A 19,404-nucleotide genomic window follows, 5' to 3' on the forward strand; every position below is an offset into this window, starting at 1 on the left:
CAGTCAGGATACATTGCTTTGTGTGTTTATTTTTTTAAAGTTTGTGGGGTAACCTTAAGATAAGCATAATAGATTGAAAGTTTTCATTCTAGAATAGTGGTGAAACCAAATCTTAACCGAAGTGCAGGGAGGGTGTCTTACCAATTTAAAGCCTGTTGAAGATTTTGACCTGGTTTGAAAGTCATGGAACAGTTCCCATCGTTGTTTTTTTTCAGTTGTTTTTAGGAGCTTTGCTGCCCCTGAGTCACCCTGGGAGGATAGATCACTCAGGAACTTCCTCCATAGATAAAGAGACAGTGAATATGCCACAAGAAGCAAAAGTTTCAGGGAAGATGAATGCTAATTGGAAAGTGATGTGTTTGAGAGGATGGAAGCACAGGTACCAATTTAGATGACAGGTAGGCCACAGTGTAAAGAGTGGTGGGACTGGGCATTGGGGAATAGACTGAGCAAAATAGATATTGCAGTAAATACTCAAATACAGAAACTAGTAAACACTTGTCTGTCATTGACAAAATCTAGCCTGAAGTCAAAAATGGTATTAGAAATTAACCATAAAATAATCGGTAATATTCCTTGGGTTCAAATACCAGGTATTGTCCTAAATACTTCTTCTATATTATTTCATTTGATCCTCATACTAGCCTTGTGAAGTTGGCGCTGTTCTTAACCTAGTATCACTGATGACAATAAAGAAGGATCACTTAATACACTATAGAACCCAGCTTAGAATTCAGGTAGTCTGATTTCAGAGCTGACATTCTTAACCACGGTGCTATATTATTTCACAGTTTGCAATACTGGTGTGCTGGCAATGCACAGCCACTGCTAATCTATATGATGGTTTTCATGCAAATCAGAAAAGGCCCAATGGCCCTGCCTACCACCCAGAAAAGTCCAGTCCCATTTCTTCACAGCTTAGAGGGCAGTTGATATCTTTGGTCAAGGAAATACACGTTCCTTCTTTCAGGTCATGACAGCGCTTGCCAATGCACATGCTGTGTACCTCCCTACAGCACACATGAGGGGGCTTTTAAAAAAAGTAATGTACATTTTACTTTTACCAGTCAAAAGTCTTGTTCACAAGCACTCTCCATGGATATTCCTTGTTTGCCTCTAATGATCTATTCTCCACCCTCTTCATTCTGCTCTGTCTTGGAAGGCTGACCTTTATGGGCTCCATCCATGGGTTCCCTTGCCTTCTGGCTTCCAGTTAGGTCATCCAATGGGAGGCACCAGCCAAAAATCCGAGGAGAAAAGGAGAATGAGGCTGGGCATTTTGTCCCTGGGCTGCTTTCCATCTGAGCCAGTAGTTTGGTCCTCTCCAAAGGCCTCAGCTTGTCAGGCAGTCCTCTTCCACAGCTGCAGAGAGAATTCCTAGCGCTTCTAGCCTAGCAGGGGTGCAAGGCTCTACTGTTGCTAGTACTGAGATGCTTCATCATTCTTTGATCACACCCTAACTCGGCCCACACTTCTGTAAATAGTCCCTGAATTAAACTCGCCTCAATTTCCCTGTTTGAGTGAGCCATCTGTTTCCTGCCAGGACCCTGATGATACACAACGGAAATACATTTTGACTACTTTAAGCAAAAATGGAATTCAGAGAAGGCATGTTTGGAGTGTCAGAAATGAGGGGAGATAGAAGCAACAGTGTTGGAGAACAAGCAACAGGGTTGAAGAACATACAGGGGATGGCTGGAAAGCTGAAGAGCAGGAAATGACGGCTCAAGTCCTTCAGAGGGAGGAGTATTAGACCACTTGCTGCTAGTACTTGCATGTCCACCAATTATCCCTGTGTTCTTCATTCGCCTCTGTAAGAGTTTCTGGGAAAGGTTCAGACTGCCCAAGTCAATGTTATACATCTCCCTGCTGATCTGGGGAGTGCAGAGAAAGGACCAGGCCCCTTTGGCTATTGTGATAGGAAGGGGACACCACTACCCACAAAAACCACACCCAATGGGTGAATCCTTTAAATCTTTTAAAACAAGAAATTAGACTTTGAATAGGAAGCACCCCCACCCCTTAAAATGGACAAATGTCCCCATAATAATTAAAAGAATGTGGAAGCACCTTAACAATCCAAACATTGAAAGCAACTATTCCCCAAAATAAAGGTTCATGCAGAGACAGTTCAACAAGGATTTCAGTAGCAGAGGGATAGCATTTCTTAAGGTCTCATTAATGAAAATTCTTTAAAAAGTTTTTAACTGGGTTAGATATACAGTTGTTGGTTTCATCTTAACAAAGTGTCCATTTGTCCCTTTCTTAGAACTGCCCATTCAGTGGGTCTTCTGCCCAATCAATAGCTGGTCACTCAAGAGCTAGAATGTTCAGAAACTGGTAACTTCAAATTAACTTACTTGTAGAAATTAATTCATTATAGCAATCTGAAGCTAGAAGGTGACGCTTATTCTTCACCTCTACCAGCATTCTTTTGCTTTACTCAGATTTTGATTTTCTACTAGTTCAATATATAAGAATAAAGAATACAGTTTTACTGTGAGCTAAAGACAAATAGATTACTGAAGGAGTTTAAAGACAGAGTTATTTTATTATATTTGCTGACTGTTGTTTTCATAATTCAGACAATTATGAAATCTAGCATAAAATTTAGACTGTTTACTTCTGTAGCTCTTTGGAACTGTGCTTTATCTCAACCCCAAAATTAACGTACTTCACAAGTTGATGGAGCTGGGGAGTTAGGAATTTCAACATATACTTTCCTTGTCATGAATGAAAGCAATACATATTTGTAATTGTCTGTCCCCTGGAGATTTCCTGATACAGTTACTCTTATCAATACGAGGAAATACGTTTTCTTTGAAGTCCTTCTCTTCAAAATAAAATTATAAAATTATATACCCGTCTATGATTTTTAATCAAGAATTTAATCTCAATTCTGTTAAATCAGATGAGTTGGTTATATATAGAGAGATATTTTAATTTCCAAAATATTAATTTACTGGACAAATGTGGAATAAACACACTTTCCAGGCCAACTAGAAAGTTTCCAGAGCTACCAGAGAGATTATTTTATTTGGTAGGACAATGTGATGAAAAACTGAGATGGGTATTATGATAAAACAGATATTTAAATTCTTTAATTCAAGATGTAACTTGCTTCATATGCTTCTATGTCTTACAGGCTTCTTGTCTCAATGACATATATAAGGAAAATAGTAAGGACAAAGTAGGAAAGGTACATGGAGAAGACCTATAGTTTTTATATATGTTAAGTTTTCATGGTTATGTTTTCAATGGGCTACTCCTATATAACATCATCTTATAAAGCACATATGAATGCTACTACTCTAAATATGTACTGATCTAATGGACTACCACACTTACTAGTTGCCTGGTGGAGACAAGGAAGAAAGTAGATCTAGCCCTTACTTTCAAGGAGATGATAATTCCACTAAATCTTCCCTCTCCAATTTGAAAAACATACCTCTTTCCCTAACAGTCTTTGTAGGGGCCACAGTTCAGTGTCAGGACATGGTCATAAGTAGGAATGCCAACCACAGGCATGGAACATCTAGTAAGTTCCTCTTCTAGCACCGCTTTCTCTGTTAGATCACGTTGACAGAGAAACTAATATCCTGAAAGTTCATTTGCTATATGCAAGTCAGGGAACACCAATGGACATAAAAGAATAGTCTAGCACTGCTTTAAAGAGTACTTCATGTACATTTTGAGGATGCTGATTTCCTAGGAAGAAAGACCTCTGATTTCTGAACTGGAGGGTATGCTAAGTTGTTGTCAAATCGAACTTCAGTCTGTGGCTTCCAAATTTTGAGATGTGATAAAGGACTATATATTCTGTGATGACAGGTCTCATCAGTTTTATTCCCCTTAGTGTCTGACATTTGGCAGCCATCAAATTCTTTTCTTGAATATTTCTCAAATGAATGAATGAACAAATAGATGATCAGATTTCTTAATAGCAATGGCATACAAATTTATTGTGAAGAGTTATTCTGGGTCTTTGTGGATAAAAGCCTAATGAAAGACACAGTTGATAGCAATTCATTTAAATGCAGCTACATTTTGCTTAAGCAAACCAACAGATGAAAATCTGGGTTCACAATACAAATACTTTAATACAAATTAAAGGGTGCTTACATGGTTCATAATTACATGGAAACACTTTAATACTTTAGTGAGTTCCTAAATGCTGGCCCATGATGTTTCCTCAAGTTCACATTGAAGTGAGAAAAATTGGCTCATGTATTATTTTTCAGTTTGAAAAACTATCCTTTACTCAAAAATTGACCTTTTCCCCTTTCTGTGGTTAAAACACTTTAAAAAATAAAAATAAAACAACAGCTATTTTTATGTCAATACTTATTCTTTTTTAATGCCCATACTTGCCAAATAAAGTTGCCAACCCTTACTGGATTCCCAGTTTTTGGAAAAATATTTTATTGGTTTGTGAAATTCAAGTGTTGGAGACTAGCTCAGTTGTAAAGTAAGATTCATTTTACAAAAGCACATGATTACTTTTTTTGAAGCTGACATACTAGATAAAGGAAGATAGTATAAATGTGGCCTTAATTTCTCATGATAATTAGAGCCAACAGGTATTGAGTGGCTACTCTTGTGTTGAGCACTGCTAACAGGGCTTTTGACAATGTATTAATCACCTAAATTCATAGTAGCCCAAGAAGGAAGTATTATTTTTATCCCCATTTTACAGCTGAGAAATGCTAGTCACAGTCAAGATATTGCCCGCAAAGACAGAATACAGCTAGTAAAATGGCTCCAGAACATATCTTATATTACCAAGAAACTGGACAGTACAACCAACAGAAAAATGTTGGTTGTTAGTATATTCTAATGATTGTGGAAATGGAGGTTCAATCAGCATATGGATTATAAACTGCTATCCAAGCCTCTTATCTTACTTATATTTAAATCAGAGCCCTTCCCAATAGTATCTTATCAACCCAGTTCTTGATGACCTATTTTTAGCTTCAATATTTACACAGATATTTTGCTTCAAGCAACTGCCTTGTTTCTTAAACTGGTGTTATTGATTAGCAAATACCAGAAAACAAGACAAGAAAATATATTTCCAACAAGACATTTCAACCAAGTAAGGAATGAAAGCACAACACTGGTAAATTTGGTCATCAGGATGCAGTTAAGGCAAATTCAACTCACAGTAAACAAAAAGTATATTTTCTGTTTACTTATTTGAAAAACATCAAACTCCTCAGCTTCCAAATGCTGAAAAAATGATAACACCCCAGCTTTAAAAAAGGTATTTTAAAAAGTATTAAAACCTGAGCTTCCAATGTAGATACCCATCCCAACAACAGGCTATTTAAAATATCACAAACTTTAGTGGAAATTTACATATTTAGCTGCAAAGTCAGAAATTCAAGTACAACATCAATTGGAGGAAGAGGTAAATTAAGAAGTAAAATCCCTAACAACAACATGCAAAACTGATTAATCAAACTAGACCTTTTGACTACAATGACCAAAACAAAACAAAAGACATCTTCTAAAGTCACAGCGGACTGGACTCAAATACAATAATTTGACTTTCAAAACCTACAATACTGTTGGTAATGGTAAAAAATGATCTGTCAGACAGATTTCTATCATTCTATCTTCTCCTTAACACCGTTTACCAAAATATTGCACTACGTTAAGGGAATTATTTTATTTCAATGGTACGAAAAAGAGATTTTAACACTAGTAAGTCATGGGTTCCCCCGAAAATATCAGTGAATCAGTGAAGTCCTGAAGCTTCTACTGTTTAAGGAAATTTTGTGGATTACCATCTCCACCCCTAGGTCCTGAAGAGTTGTAGAATGCACATCCAACCCAAATATCTTGTTAAGCATACAGGACCCTAATTCCTGACACTGCAAGTAACTCCTGCCAAGACTGTTCTTTCAACTTCTGGGCTTCTACTAAAGAACCCATCCCTGGTCCACATGCCCCAGAAAAACATAGGAACCAGTTCTAGTACTTGGTTATTCACCTCACACCCCACGCTCCTCCCCGTGACTATCGTCTTCCCGCCCAAGCCCAGCCCAGCCCAGCCCAGGCCAGCCCAGGCCAGCCCAGAGGAGGCCCGGACCACAAGGTCCAACACTGACTCCCCAGAGTTCCCCCGCCCACTCAGCCTACGTGACCAGAACCCCCTCCCGCCTGCACCAATCGGCAACCACCTCCGTCCAGCTGGTCCCCGAAGTTTCCCTTTCAAAAAAACAGCTTATTCCTCCCCCCTCGGCCACGCCCCCTTTCCACCTCCCGCCCCTCTGGCCCCTCCCACTTCCTCTACTCCCCGTTCCCCTCCTCCCCTCCCGTTGCCCCTGCCGTTCCCCGGCTTCGCCCCGCCCCACCCGGGGCAGCGCGCTCTCCGTCATCTCGCGAGATCTGAGCGCCCCGCCGCGGCCGCCCGCCCCCGTCCCGTCTTCCCACCCCCCTCTCCCCAATCTCTCCACTCTCCGGCTTTCCTCCCTCCCTCCTCCCCCCTCCACCCTCTGGGCCGGATCTCGTCTCTCCGAGGCGGAGGAGGAGAAGGAGGAGGAGGAGGAGGAGGACGTTTGGCCTGCGCAGTGAGATGTTTGTCCGTCGCCGCCGCCGCCGCCATCGCGGAGAAGCGCGATAAAGGCAGCCGAGCCGGGAGCGAGGGGGCCCCCGCGGAGCCGCCGCGCCAGCGCAGCACCCCCAGGCGAGCCCGCGCTACCGGGGCCCGAGCCGCCGCTGCCCCCGCCGCGGCCGCCGAGGGGCCGGCCAGCCCCCCCAGCCCTACCCGGGGGCCGCGCCGCCGCCGCCGCCCCCAGCGTCGCCCCTCGCCTGCCCGCCCGCCTTAAATGTGACACCGGCGGCTCGGAGCGCGACCCGAAGCCGCCGCCGGGGAGGGGACGAGCACCATGTCGAATCTGAGCAAAGGCACGGGCAGCCGGAAGGACACCAAGATGCGGATCCGGGCCTTTCCGGTGAGTATCTCCTCCGCGCCTGGGACGCCGGGGCCCGGGGCCCAGTCGGGAGCTGCACGCGAGGCCCGGGCCGAGCGCCCCCAGCAGGCCTCGGGCCCGGCCTCCCCTCCCCCACGCCGCCGGCTGCGGGGCCGAGAGCCTTCCCGGCAACGGGGAGGCGCGGGGCCGCAGCGCGGCAGGCCTTCGGGGCCGTGCCCCGCGCCCCCGCCTGGGAGCTGCACCTCCAGCCACCCCGCTGGCGTCGGCTGCGCCCGGGGCCCTTTTGCAGGTCCCAGAACCTCCCACGTTGCCAGGGTGTAGGCCCAACCCTTAGCGCCGCTCTCCACGCTGGGTTCCTGGGACTCCCGGGCCTGCAGGGATGGGGGTTGCCGAAGTCGTCCTTGTAGGGGCATGTGTGTAACTTCTCACGTGCGGTTTCGCTGTAGTTTAAAAAATAACAGCCTGGAAGATGGCCAGCCAAACCTTTAGTATGATGAAGAGAACTGTCCTTGTCTCTTCCCTCCTTAGGAAGGACTGTACTATCAACCTACCCCCGATGCAGTGATAGTGGTTCCACATAATGCTCAGTAGTAATATAGTAATAGCATCAGGTTTATTATTTACAGCATCTTTAATCCACGATCTTCCAGAGCACTTTACAAACTCTTGTGCAGGAATTGGTTCCCCACTCATAGGAGGGTCACGGGGAAGCCAGAGAAAACAAATTAGACAATTCGTTCTCTATTTCTTAGCCCAAAAGAATGAGCTTAGTGACAGGAAACATTCTGTTTAGAAACTTTCTCAGCAGTATGTTCATACGCTTGTTGTGTGTAGTACAGAGGGTATAACTTTGGATGTCATAATCTGATTCGGATAGCCAATGGCAACCAATTAAAATGTACTGTTGTTAACAGAAACTGGACATACTTGCTCAAGTCGTACAGTATCAGGTATACGTCAAGATAGACAAACTAGCAATTGAACAGAAGATTGTAAAACAAAACCAGAGAAAGATCTTGAGTTTCTTAGAATCATAAACACATTGTGTGAGAGGAGGAAAAGGGAGTTTGTACTCAGCTTTTTAAGCATGCTTTTTTTCTAAAGGGTCGTTTGCAGTGGGGAAAGACATTCTGATGTCCTTACTTGAGACACTACCCAGAGAGCTTGAGGACCTCTGAGTTCATAAAATTTTTAAAGAATATACTTGATGCAAAATTTTGAAATTTTAGCAACGTAAATATTAATATCAGTGTGTAGGAACTTCTGCCTTTGTGTAAATAAAGGTAGGGTGTACTCAGGAGAATTAAGCGTTTTGATACTAATTAAAGGGATTTAAAAATTTTGAAGCTACTTTCTAAATAAATGTGAGAAACTATGAAATGAGAAATGCTGACAGAAAAGCAGTATTGAACTTAATAGCATTAGTTTTATACAAGTTTTCTAGGAAAAATTTGCAGTTGAAGTCTGAGTTCTACATTAGACTTTTACTAAAATGTAGAAGAGCTCACATTTGACATCAACTTAACTTATGTTAATACTCTGATTAGCCAGTTGAACCTTTATCTGTGTGTGATCAAGTCTGTAATCTCTTCAGAGTTGCCTGTTCCTACCTGTTCCCATTCCTTCCTTCATTCAACAAGTACTGAGTACTGGGTGCTAGGCACCAACCGTCCTGGGGGCTTGGGATTTATCAGTATAGCTTGAAAGACTAAGATCCCTGCTTTCTGAATTTTGTATTGTTGGGAGGACAGGGTGGGAGAGAATTTTATTAATCCTTTAGCTGAAGAGAATAATAATATGTGATAGGTTAGACATAGTATGAAAGTGATTTCTTTTTAAGTAGCATTATAGCTGTAATTTGGACCCTTTCTGTCTATAACTTGTCCTCTGTTTTTCTAAAATCCTATAATTAGATGTTCATCAGTGACTAGTGTTTGATAGTCAGCAGTTATTATCTGCTAATTTTTGAAAGTGTAAGAATTTTTCATGGTTTCACTGTTTCATCACTCATAAGTAGTTCCTACTAAAAAGAACCATTAATTTTTAAATATATTTTAAAGTCAGTTCTTTGAGCCTTTATTAAGGATAGAGATATGCCTCAGTGGTGTGGTATTTCACTGACTTATCCTTTGGTAAATGTTTGAGAACTTAACAGCTCTTTGAAATTTTCTTTTCTTCCAGGTTAGCAATCTTTTATATAACTATAGTCTGCTTGGATTGCTAGTCAAAAGTAGTAAATTCATAGTATTACATGGAAAAAACACTGCTTATGTGTATACATATTTACAACTATTTTATTCTACATTACTATTTGGATATATAGTTACTTTAATTTAAAGGAAACTGTAGTTTAACCAAAGGTCTCAAGTGCTTATTTCAGATTCTGTTTTGTAAAATTGATACATAAAAAGTAGAAAAATAGGTTTTGGGATTTTTTTTTTTTCACTGCAAAATAGGTAAATGAACTCACAGGATACTTTGTATATTTGTAAGCCTACTCCCAATACAGTCCTATCAGTAAAATCAGGTTCTATTTTTACCATCTTGAATGCATATTTTAAGTGTGCATTCATTGTTGTTCACAAGAGTCAGTTATGTCATACCAGTTTATATACAATTTGCATTTTAAGTAGACCTTTTCATAAGATCTCAAGAGAAATTGGTTGTTTTCAAGATGGAAAACAATAAGGAACTCTCTGTATTTATAAATTGTTGATGAAGGAAAAGTTTGTCCCAGTTTGTAAGCTTTCCTGCAGTGCACAAAATATATGTCATTTCATGTCTTGCTTTTTTTTTTTGGTACCCACAATAACAGCAAGGGCCACAGAACTTTTTAAAGGAAGGATGCTTCACGTAAAATTCCTGTAAACTATGGATTTGGACCAAAGAATGCTTCCCCCAAGAAGTTCCCATTCTTCTTGCCTCGCTGTGTCCATGTGTCTTACTCCTGAGCCTTTGTTCCACTATGTAGGATTAGTTGCTTTCAGATGAATCTTTTGTCTTATCTTTGAAAAGCTATTCCTCACCATCTGTACTTTCCAGAGTTTTGCCCACTTTGGCTTGAGAAACTTGATTGGATTGGAGGAGGTATGTTTGAATGGAAATGCTGGCCTCTCCTCTGATTTGCCTTTCTTGGCTTAGCCTTCAGAGTTTAGGAGACATTATGAAAGTTATTGTCTTTAGAGTGTGATTTGGAAATGGCTTCACTTAGTAGTTTATAGAAGCATGCTAAATCCGACAGAATCTCTGGTCGTGATGTCCACTCCATAATTATAGGTGAGCTTCACAGAGCCCTCTGTGGTGTGGATGGTGAATGATGTGGAAGTTACAGGTATATGGAACCCACTAAGCACCTGATGTTCAAAAGAGATGAGTTTTAAGGTTATTTGTGATATACTTAAGAACACAAAGTTCAGTGACAAATGGGGACAGTTAATGTTTTTAATGTTTTTGTTTTCTGTTTTTCTGAGCTACTGTAAAATTTGCCAGATTTGGGGGAACAGCTTTTTGATCTTCATAATAGGTTTCTCTTCCTTAGGGAAAGTAATTGTTGCCTACAACTACCTGGACCATGCATACAGGAAAGCTGAATATTAGTCTGGCAAATCATGCAGGGCAGGTAATTAACTGTTAAGTTTGTTTTTTATTCCCTATTTCTTACAGAGAAATTATGGAGTAAGGTTTAGCAAATTAATTAAAGTGTTGCTTATACTTGGACTGATTTTTATTCTGTTTAATAGTTGTGGGTTGCCAGTTGTGTTGTAGCTATTAGTACCTCCCTGGTTTTAGAAGGTGAAAAATAGAATCATAAATTAGTTTCATAAATGCATTCATTTTGCATTATCTTCCTAGATAGCAGTTCTGGGGAGCCTGGAAAATTATTAGTACCAATATTGAATTTGAAACAATTTTAGTAGAATAGAACATAATATGAGAATTTGTTCTTTTATATAATACATTAGTCATGTGGTCGATTCATTTAAACAAAATAGAGAAATCTTCATTTGTATGTTGTTTATTAAATGTAGCTAAGTAATAACAGCATTTCTGTTGTTCAGGAAGGTTATACAGTTGAGATGAGGAACAATAATAGGCCTTCCCTCTGTATCATAAACAGGGAGAACTTAGGGATAACTTTTTACTGTTACTTTCATTCAAGATTATTTGGATGTTCTTTAGTGGTATTGTTAGATTTTCATACAAGTTACTGGACAGTTGTTTTAAATGTAGTTTTAAAGATAATTGTACTTACAAAGTCAGCACAAAAGTTAAAGGTGTTACTAGTAAAAAATCAATGAGACGAAATATAAATTACAGTTAGTGTCTAACTGTTATTGTGAAAACTATTCAATCATAGTCTGTCAAAGCAAAAATTCATTCTAGGGCTTTTCAATGATGCATATTCATGATAGAAAACCTAATAAATATATAAATTTATAATTAAGGAAATGGAAATCACCTGTAACCCTACCACTTGGGAATAATATTAACTTGATGTATTTGCTTTTAATGTTTCATACTCAGATGAACACAGTAAAATTGACATACTGTATGATTTTGCCTATTGCCTTTTAAAAAACAGTACATGTATTTCCATATTAAATATGTCAAAAACATAATTTTATGTGTAATGCCCTCAGTTTGCTTAACTATGTCCCTTACACAGGTATTTTGATTGATGCCAGTGAATCCATATTTCCTCTTATAAGTAATGCAGCTGACTAGGCACATAAATATTTAAGCACATCATGATTATGGAATTACTGGGCTAAACATAATTGATACATATTATCAAATTGAACTCCGGAAAGGTAGGAATAAAAATAGCTAACACTTACTAAATGCTTATCATGTGCTACACGCTGCTCTCTGTGCTTTGCATGTGTAAACTCTTTAATTTGTACAACTCTAGAATACTATAATCAACTGTTTTACAAATGAGGCCTTGAGAAGGGAAGTAATTTGCTTAAGGTCACTATACTTGTAAATGGCAGAACTAGGATCCTAGTGCAGGCAGTATGGCTCTAAAGTGAATGCTCATAAGAATTAATTACACCTCTCAAGGTTATATCAGCTTAATTTCTACTGTGTAGCAGTGTCTTTACCAACATATCTTTAATTTCATAGGTGAAAAAGGAGTACTTCATTGTTTTGATTTGCATTTTTTTGACTACTTGTAAGAACAAAACTATGGATATGGATAGTCTGTAGGGAATTTCATTTAGTTTTACATTAGAATATTCAGTATATGTGTTAGAAGGAGAGTGACTAAAAAGTAGAGAGATTACAAGCATAATAGTTAACACTGTGGGCTCTGAACTGCCAAGGTTTGAATATCAGCTTCACCTCTAGCTATGTTATTTTTAACAGGTTATTTAACCTCTTTTAGCCTGGGTTTTCTTTTTTGTAAAATGAGCATACTAATCAGAGCAACCCTGCAGGGTTATTGAAAGATAAAAAATTGGATGCATTAGAACAGTACCTAGCACATAGAGTGGCTATTATTATATCAACATTTAGCCATGATTGTGCCATGATTTAAATAATAAAATTGAATGTTATTTTTTGCAGGTAGTTTACATTGTAATACTAGACAGTTACTTTCTGTTGTTTTGTAATACAGTTTTTAGAAATTAGATTTTGAAAAATCTGCAGGGGTTGAAGCATTCTAAACATCAGTCTGAAAGGATGTAGGTCTGGTACCACTGGAGCACTTCAGAAGAATGTTACCAGCATTTCAGGGGTAGATTCAAAACAGAAGTTTCAGTAATGACTTTCACATGATCATTGAAGTAAGTATGTAAGCTCTGTAGGTTACTTTATTGAAGAAATAAACACTCAGAGATTCAAGATCTTGGCGTGAGAGGTGAGACAGAGAACTCCTCCTAAAACCACATATTGCAAAAATTAGTTAATACAGCTAATCCGAAAAGAGCAACAGGAAAGAAGGCTGCACCAGACTGCATACACCTGGAGTACAGAGCAGACCTCATGAAACAGAGTAACATACCAAAGCCTTGATCCTGCAGCACCCAAGCCCTTCCCCAACCCCAGCTCACCGGCGGGAGGAAGAGAAACGGAGTGGGGGGGTGGTGGAAGCCTAGGATTGCTGAACACCAAGCCCTAGATATCTGCTTTGGGAGCACAAACCTACATTGCATTGTGCTCTGGTAAGTGGTGTTGGAAAGCTAAGACAGGTGGAATACTTGGAGAGACTGAGATTGCAGCCATTTGTGGAGGACAGGGATCCACATTCGGCTGCTCTTGGACAAAGGAAAGGTGGGCGGTTTGAGAGGCTTCCTTGCAGAAGGGGCGGGGTTTGCACAGAGCTTGCTGCATGGGAGAAGGGATAGGTGGACAGTGTTGTCGGGCATGCTCTGCCCAGCAGGTTGGGAACTTTTGAGTACGTTCAGGTGCTCCATCCCTCTGGCTGGATCCTCAGCTCCAACACCCCCCCACTGTGATATGCAGCCTGCTGTGCATTCCTCCTGGCCTGCCAGCACCAGCTCTCAAACCAGCAGTCCCTGCCCTGGTGTCAGGCCAGCCAAAGGGAGGCCCGGCCTGCAACAGCTACAGACACAAAGCACAGAGGCTTACACCTGTGTGCTTGGACCACTAGTTCTGACAGTGGAGACAGGCACTATAGCCAGGAAGCAGGAAACAGCTCTTTCCACCCCTGAGCCCCAGTGACATGACCCTGTGACCCCTGACATGACTCGAGAGACTAGAGCTTCTGGCACTAGAGGGCGCCACATACAAATATGAAACATCCAAGGAACCTGGTTCAAACAAAAATCTCACAAACACCACAAAGAGGGCCAAATGAAACAACTCACCAATCTTCCTGAGAGTTCAAAATAAAAATCACAAACATGCAAATGGAGGTACAGAAAAATATTCAAGAACAAAGGGACGAATTTTGGATGGAAATTCAATCATTAAGAAATTCCATATCTGAAATGCAACATACAATGGAGGGATTTAAAAAGTAGCTTCGATGTAGTAGAAGAGATGGTAAATAGAATAGAAATTAGAGAAGAGGAATACAAAGAAGCTGAGGCACAGAGAGAAAAAAGGATCTCTAAGAATGAAAGAATATTGAGAGGACTGTGTGACCAATCTAAATGGAACAACATTCTCATTATAGGATTACCAAAAGAAGAAGAGAGAGGAAAAGGGATAGAAAGTGTCTTTGAGGAAGTAATTGCTGAAAACTTCCCCAAACTAGGGGAAGGAGATAGTCTCTCAGGCCATGGAGGTTCACAGATCTCCCAACACAAGGGACCCAAGGAGGACAACACCAAGACACATAATAATTAAAATGGCAAAGATCAAGGATAAGAACACTATTAAAAGGCAGCTAGAGAGAGAAATAAGATCACATACAAAGGAAAACGCATCAGGCTATCATCAGACCTCTCAACAGAGACCTTAGAGGCCAGAAACGAGTGGCATTATATATTTAATGCATTGAAGCACTAGGGCCTCGAACCGAGAATACTCTACCCGGCAAGATTATCATTTCCATTTGATGGAGGGATTAAACCATTTTCAGATAGCAAAAGCTGAGAGAATTTATCTCCCACAAACCACCTCTGCAGTGTAATTTGGAGGGACTGCTATAGATGGAAGTATTCCTAAGGCTAAATAGTGGTCACAAGGGGAAATAGAACCACAGCAAAGAAAGTAGAACAATGAAGTACTAAACAGATGCAAAATCAAATCAACTATCCCCCAAAGTTAGTCAAGGGATAGATAGTACAGAATATGATACCTAATACATAAAAAATGGAGGAGGAGGAAAAAGGAAGAGAATAAAAAAGAACCTTTAGGTTGTGTTTGTAATACCATACTGAGTTAAATTAGACTGTTAGATAGTAAGGGAATTACCCTTAAACCTTTGGTAACTGCAAATCTAAAGCCTGCAATGGCAATAACTACATATCTATCGATAATCACCCTAAATGTAAATGGTCTGAATGCATCAATCAAAAGACAGAGAGTCACTGACTGGATAAAAAAACAAGACCTGTCTATATGCTGCTTACAAGAGACTCACTTCAAACCCAATGACATACACAGACTGAAAGTAAAGGGATGAAAAAAGATATTTCATGCAAATAATAGAAAAATGCAGGAGTTGCAGTACTTGTATCAGACAAAATAGTCTTTAAAACAAAGTAACGAGACAAAGAAGGACATTACATAATGATAAAGGGGTCAGTCCAACAAGAGGATATAACATAATCATCTATGCACCCAAAACAGGATCACTTATGTGAAACAATACTAACAGAATTAAAGGGGAAAATAGAATGCAATGCATTCATTTTAGGAGACTTCAACACACCACTCACTCCAAAGGACAGATCAACCAGACAGAAAATAAGTAAGGAGACAGAGGCACTGAACAACATATTAGAACAGATGGACCTAACTAACAGACATCTACAGAACACACCATCCAAAAGCAGCAGGATACACATTCTTTTTTCTTTTTTTTATTAAGGCATTATTGATATATGCTATTATGAAGGTTTCACATGAAAAAACAATGTCATTCACCCATGTTATCCTGTCTCCCCAATACCCCATTGCAGTCACTGCCAATCAGTGTAGTAAGATGCCACAGAGTCACTATTTGCCTTCTCCGTGCTACGCTGTCTTCCCCATGATCCCACACACACACCATGTGTGCTGATCATAATGATCCTGAATCGCCTTCTCCTTCCCTTCCCATGTGCCCTCCCCTACCTCTCCCCTTTGGTAGCTGCTAGTCCCTTCTTGGAGTCTGTGAGTCTGTTGCTGTTTTGTTCCTTCAATTTTGCTTCGTTGTTATACTCTACAGGTGAGGGAAATCATTTGGTACTTGTCTTTCTCTGCCTGGCTTATTTCACTGAGCATAATATCCTCCAACTCCATCCATGTTGTTGCAAATGGTAGGATTTGTTTCTTATGGCTGAATAGTATTCCATTGTGTATATGTACCACATCTTTATCCATTCATCTACTGATGGACATTTAGGTTGCTTCTGTATCTTAACTATTGTAAATAGTGCTGCAATAAACATAGGAGTGCATATGTCTTTGAAACTGAGAAATTATATTCTTTGGGTAAATTCCTAGGAAAGGAATTCCCGGTCAAATGGTATTTCTATTTTTAGTTTTTTGAGGAACCTACATATACTGCCTTCCACAATGGTTGAACTAACTTACATTCCCCACCAGCAATGAGGGAGGGTTCACCTTTCTCCACATCCTTGCCAGCATTTGTTGTTCTTAGTCTTTTTAATCCTGGCCATCCTAACTGTTGTGCGGTGATATCTTGTGGTTTTAATTTGCATTTCCCTGCTAATTAGGTATGTGGAGCATCTTTTCATGTGCCTGTTGGGCATCTGATTTTCTTCTTTGGAGAAGTGTCTGTTATCATATCCTCCTCCCATTTTATAATCAGGTTATTTGCTTTTTGGGTGTTGAGTTATTTATATATTTTGGATGTTAACCCCTTGTCAGATATGTTGTTTACACATATATTCTCCCATAGTATAGGATGCTTTTTCTGTTAATGGTGTCGTTTGCTGTACAGAGCTTTTAAATTTGATGTAGTCCTAGTGTTCATTTTTGCTTTTGTTTCCCTTGCTCGAGGAGATGCATTCAGAAAAAAGTTGCTCATGTTTATATTCAGGAAGTTTTTACCTGTGTTATCTTCTAAGAGATTTATGGTTTCATGACTTAAATTCAGGTCGTTGATCCATTTCAAGTTTACTTTTGTGTATGGGGATAGACAATAATCCAGTTTCATTCTCTTGCATGTAGCTGTCCAGTTTTGCAAACACCAGTTGTTGAAGAGGCTGTCGTTTCCCCGTTGTATGTCTATGGCTCCTTTATCTTACATTAATTGACCATATATGCTTCGGTTTATATCAGGACTCTCTAGTCTGTTCCATTGGTCTATGAGTCTGTTCTTCGGCCAGTACCAAATTGTCTTGATTACTGTGGCTTTGTAGTAGAGCTTGAAGTCGGGGGGCATAATCCCCCCAGCTTTATTCTTCCTTCTCAGGATTGCTTTGGCTATTTGGGGTCTTTTGTGGTTCCATACACATTTTAGAACTATTCGTTCCAGTTTGTTGAAGAATGCTATTGGTATTTTGATAGGGATTGCATTGAATGTGTAGATTGCTTTAGGGAGGATGGCCATTTTGACAATATTAATTCTTCCTATCCATGAGCATGGGATGTGTTTCCATTTATTGGTATCTTTAATTTCTCATGAGTGTCTTGTAGTTTTCAGAGTGTAGGTCTTTCACTTCCTTGGTTAGGTTTATTCCTAGGTATTTTATTCTTTTTGATGCAATCTTTGTGAATGGAATTGTTTTCCTGATTTCCCTTTCTGCTAGTTCATTGTTAGTGTATAGGAATGCCACAGATTTCTGTGAATTAATTTTGTATCCTGCATCTTTGCTGAACTCAGATATTAGATCTATTAGTTTTGGAGTGGATTCTCTAGGGTTTTTTATGTACAATATCATGTCATCTGCACACAGGGACAGTTTAACTCTTTCTTTCCAATCTGGATGCTTTTTATTTCTTTGTGTTGTCTGATTGCCATGGCGAGGACCTCCAGAACTGTTGAATAAAAAGTGGGGAGAGTGGGCATCCTTGTCTCATTCCTGATCTTAAAGGAAAAGCTTTCAGCTTCCCGCTGTTAAGTATAATGTTGGCTTTGAGTTTGTCATATCTGGCCTTTATTGTGTTGAGGTACTTGCCCTCTATACCTATTTCGTTGAGAGTTTTATCATGAGTGGATTTTGAATTTTGTCAAATGCTTTTTTGGCATCTATGTAGATGATCATGTGGTTTTTGTCCTTTTTGTTGATGTGTGGTTGATGATGTTAATGGATTTTCTAATACTGTACTGTCCTTGCATCCCTGGAATAAATCCTACTTGATCATGATGTATGATTTTTTTGATGTATTTTTTAATTTGGTTTGCTGATATTTTATTGAGTATTTTTGCATCTATGTTCATCAGGGATGTTTTTCTGTAATTTCCTTTTTTGTGGTGTCTTTGCCTGGTTTTGGTATTTGGGTGATGATGGCAGTTTGGAAGTATTCCCTCCTTTTCTACTTCTTGGAAAACTTTAAGGAGGATGGGTATTAGGTCTTCACTAAATGTTCGATAAAATTCAGCAGTGAAACCATCTGGTTCAGACGTTTTGTTCTTAGGTAGTGTTTTGATTACCAATTCAATTTCATTGCTAGTAATTGGTCTATTCAGATTTTCTGTTTCTTCCTTGGTCAGCCTTGGAGGGTTGTATTTTTCTTGAAAGATGTCCATTTCTTCTAGGTTATCCAGTTTGTTAGCATATAATTTTTCATAGTATTCTCTCATAACTTTTTTATTTCTGTGGTGTCTATAGTGATTTTTCCTTTCTCATTTTTGATTGCTATGTGTGTAGACTCTTTTTTTCTTGATAAATCTGGCTAGGGGTTTATTTTGTTTATTTTCTCGAAGAACCAGGTCCTGGTTTCATTGATTATTTGTATTGTTTTATTCTTATCTATTTTATTTATTTCTGCTCTAATCTTTATTATGTCTCTCCTACTGCGTTTGGGCCTCATTTGTTGTTGTTGTTCTAGTTCCATTAATTGTGAGTTTAGACTGATCATATGGGATTGTTCTTTCCTGAGGTAGGCCTGTATTACAACATACTTCCCTCTAAGCAGGGCCTTTGCTGTGTCCCACAGATTTTGCGGTGTTGAATTATTGTTGTCATTTGTCTTCATATATTGCTTGACCTCTGTTTTTATTTGGTCATTGATGCATTGGTTATTTAGGAGCATGTTGTGAACCGTCCATGTGTTTGTGGGATTTTTCATTTTCTTTGTGTAGTTTATTTCTAGTTTCATACCTTTGTGATCTGAGAAACTGGTTGGTACAGTTTCAATCTTTTTGAATTTACTGAGGCTCTTTTTGTGACCTAGTGTATGATCTATTCTTGAAAATGTTCCGGGTGCACTTGAGAAGAATGTGTATTCTGTTGCTTTTGGGTGTAGAGTTCTGTAGATGTCTGTTAGGTCCATCTGTTCTGTTGTGTTGTTCAGTGCCTCTGTCTCCTTACTTATCTTCTTCTGTCCGGTTGGTCTGTCCTTCTGAGTAGTGAAGTGTTGAAGTCTCGTAGAATGAATGCATTGCATTCTATTTCCCCTTTTAATTCTGTTAGTATTTGTTTCACATATGTGGGTGATCCTGTGTTGGGAGTATAGATACTTATAATGGTTATATCTTCTTGTTGGATTGACCCCTTTATCATTATGTAATGTCCTTTGTCTCTTGTGACCTTCTTTGTTTTAAAGTCTGTTTTGTCTGATACAAGTACTTCAACACCTGCTTTTTTCTCCCTATTAGTTGCATGAAATTTCTTTTCCCATCCCTTCATTTTTAGTCTGTGTATGTATTTTGGGT

At 39.6% G+C, this 19,404-nt stretch overlaps 1 protein-coding gene across 3 annotated transcripts in view; it reads left to right on the plus strand.

Moving 5' to 3' along the window:
* The first annotated feature begins 6,438 nt into the window (after nt 1-6,438).
* Nucleotides 6,439-19,404, plus strand: part of CUL3 (cullin 3) — a 106,536-nt gene continuing 93,570 nt past the window's right edge. For 2 of the 3 annotated variants that reach the window (XM_036913740.2, XM_036913758.2), the window contains exon 1: nt 6,440-6,959. In XM_036913740.2, the coding sequence (XP_036769635.1) occupies nt 6,894-6,959 (66 nt within the window). In that variant the 5' untranslated portion in view covers nt 6,440-6,893. Of the gene's footprint in view, nt 6,960-10,476; nt 10,558-19,404 lie in introns of all 3 variants that reach the window. The other variant, XM_036913750.2, reaches the window with a different exon arrangement.

The sequence above is a fragment of the Manis pentadactyla genome, chromosome 6 (genome assembly GCF_030020395.1).
Source record: "Manis pentadactyla isolate mManPen7 chromosome 6, mManPen7.hap1, whole genome shotgun sequence".
In the NCBI taxonomy this organism is placed as follows: domain Eukaryota; kingdom Metazoa; phylum Chordata; class Mammalia; order Pholidota; family Manidae; genus Manis; species Manis pentadactyla.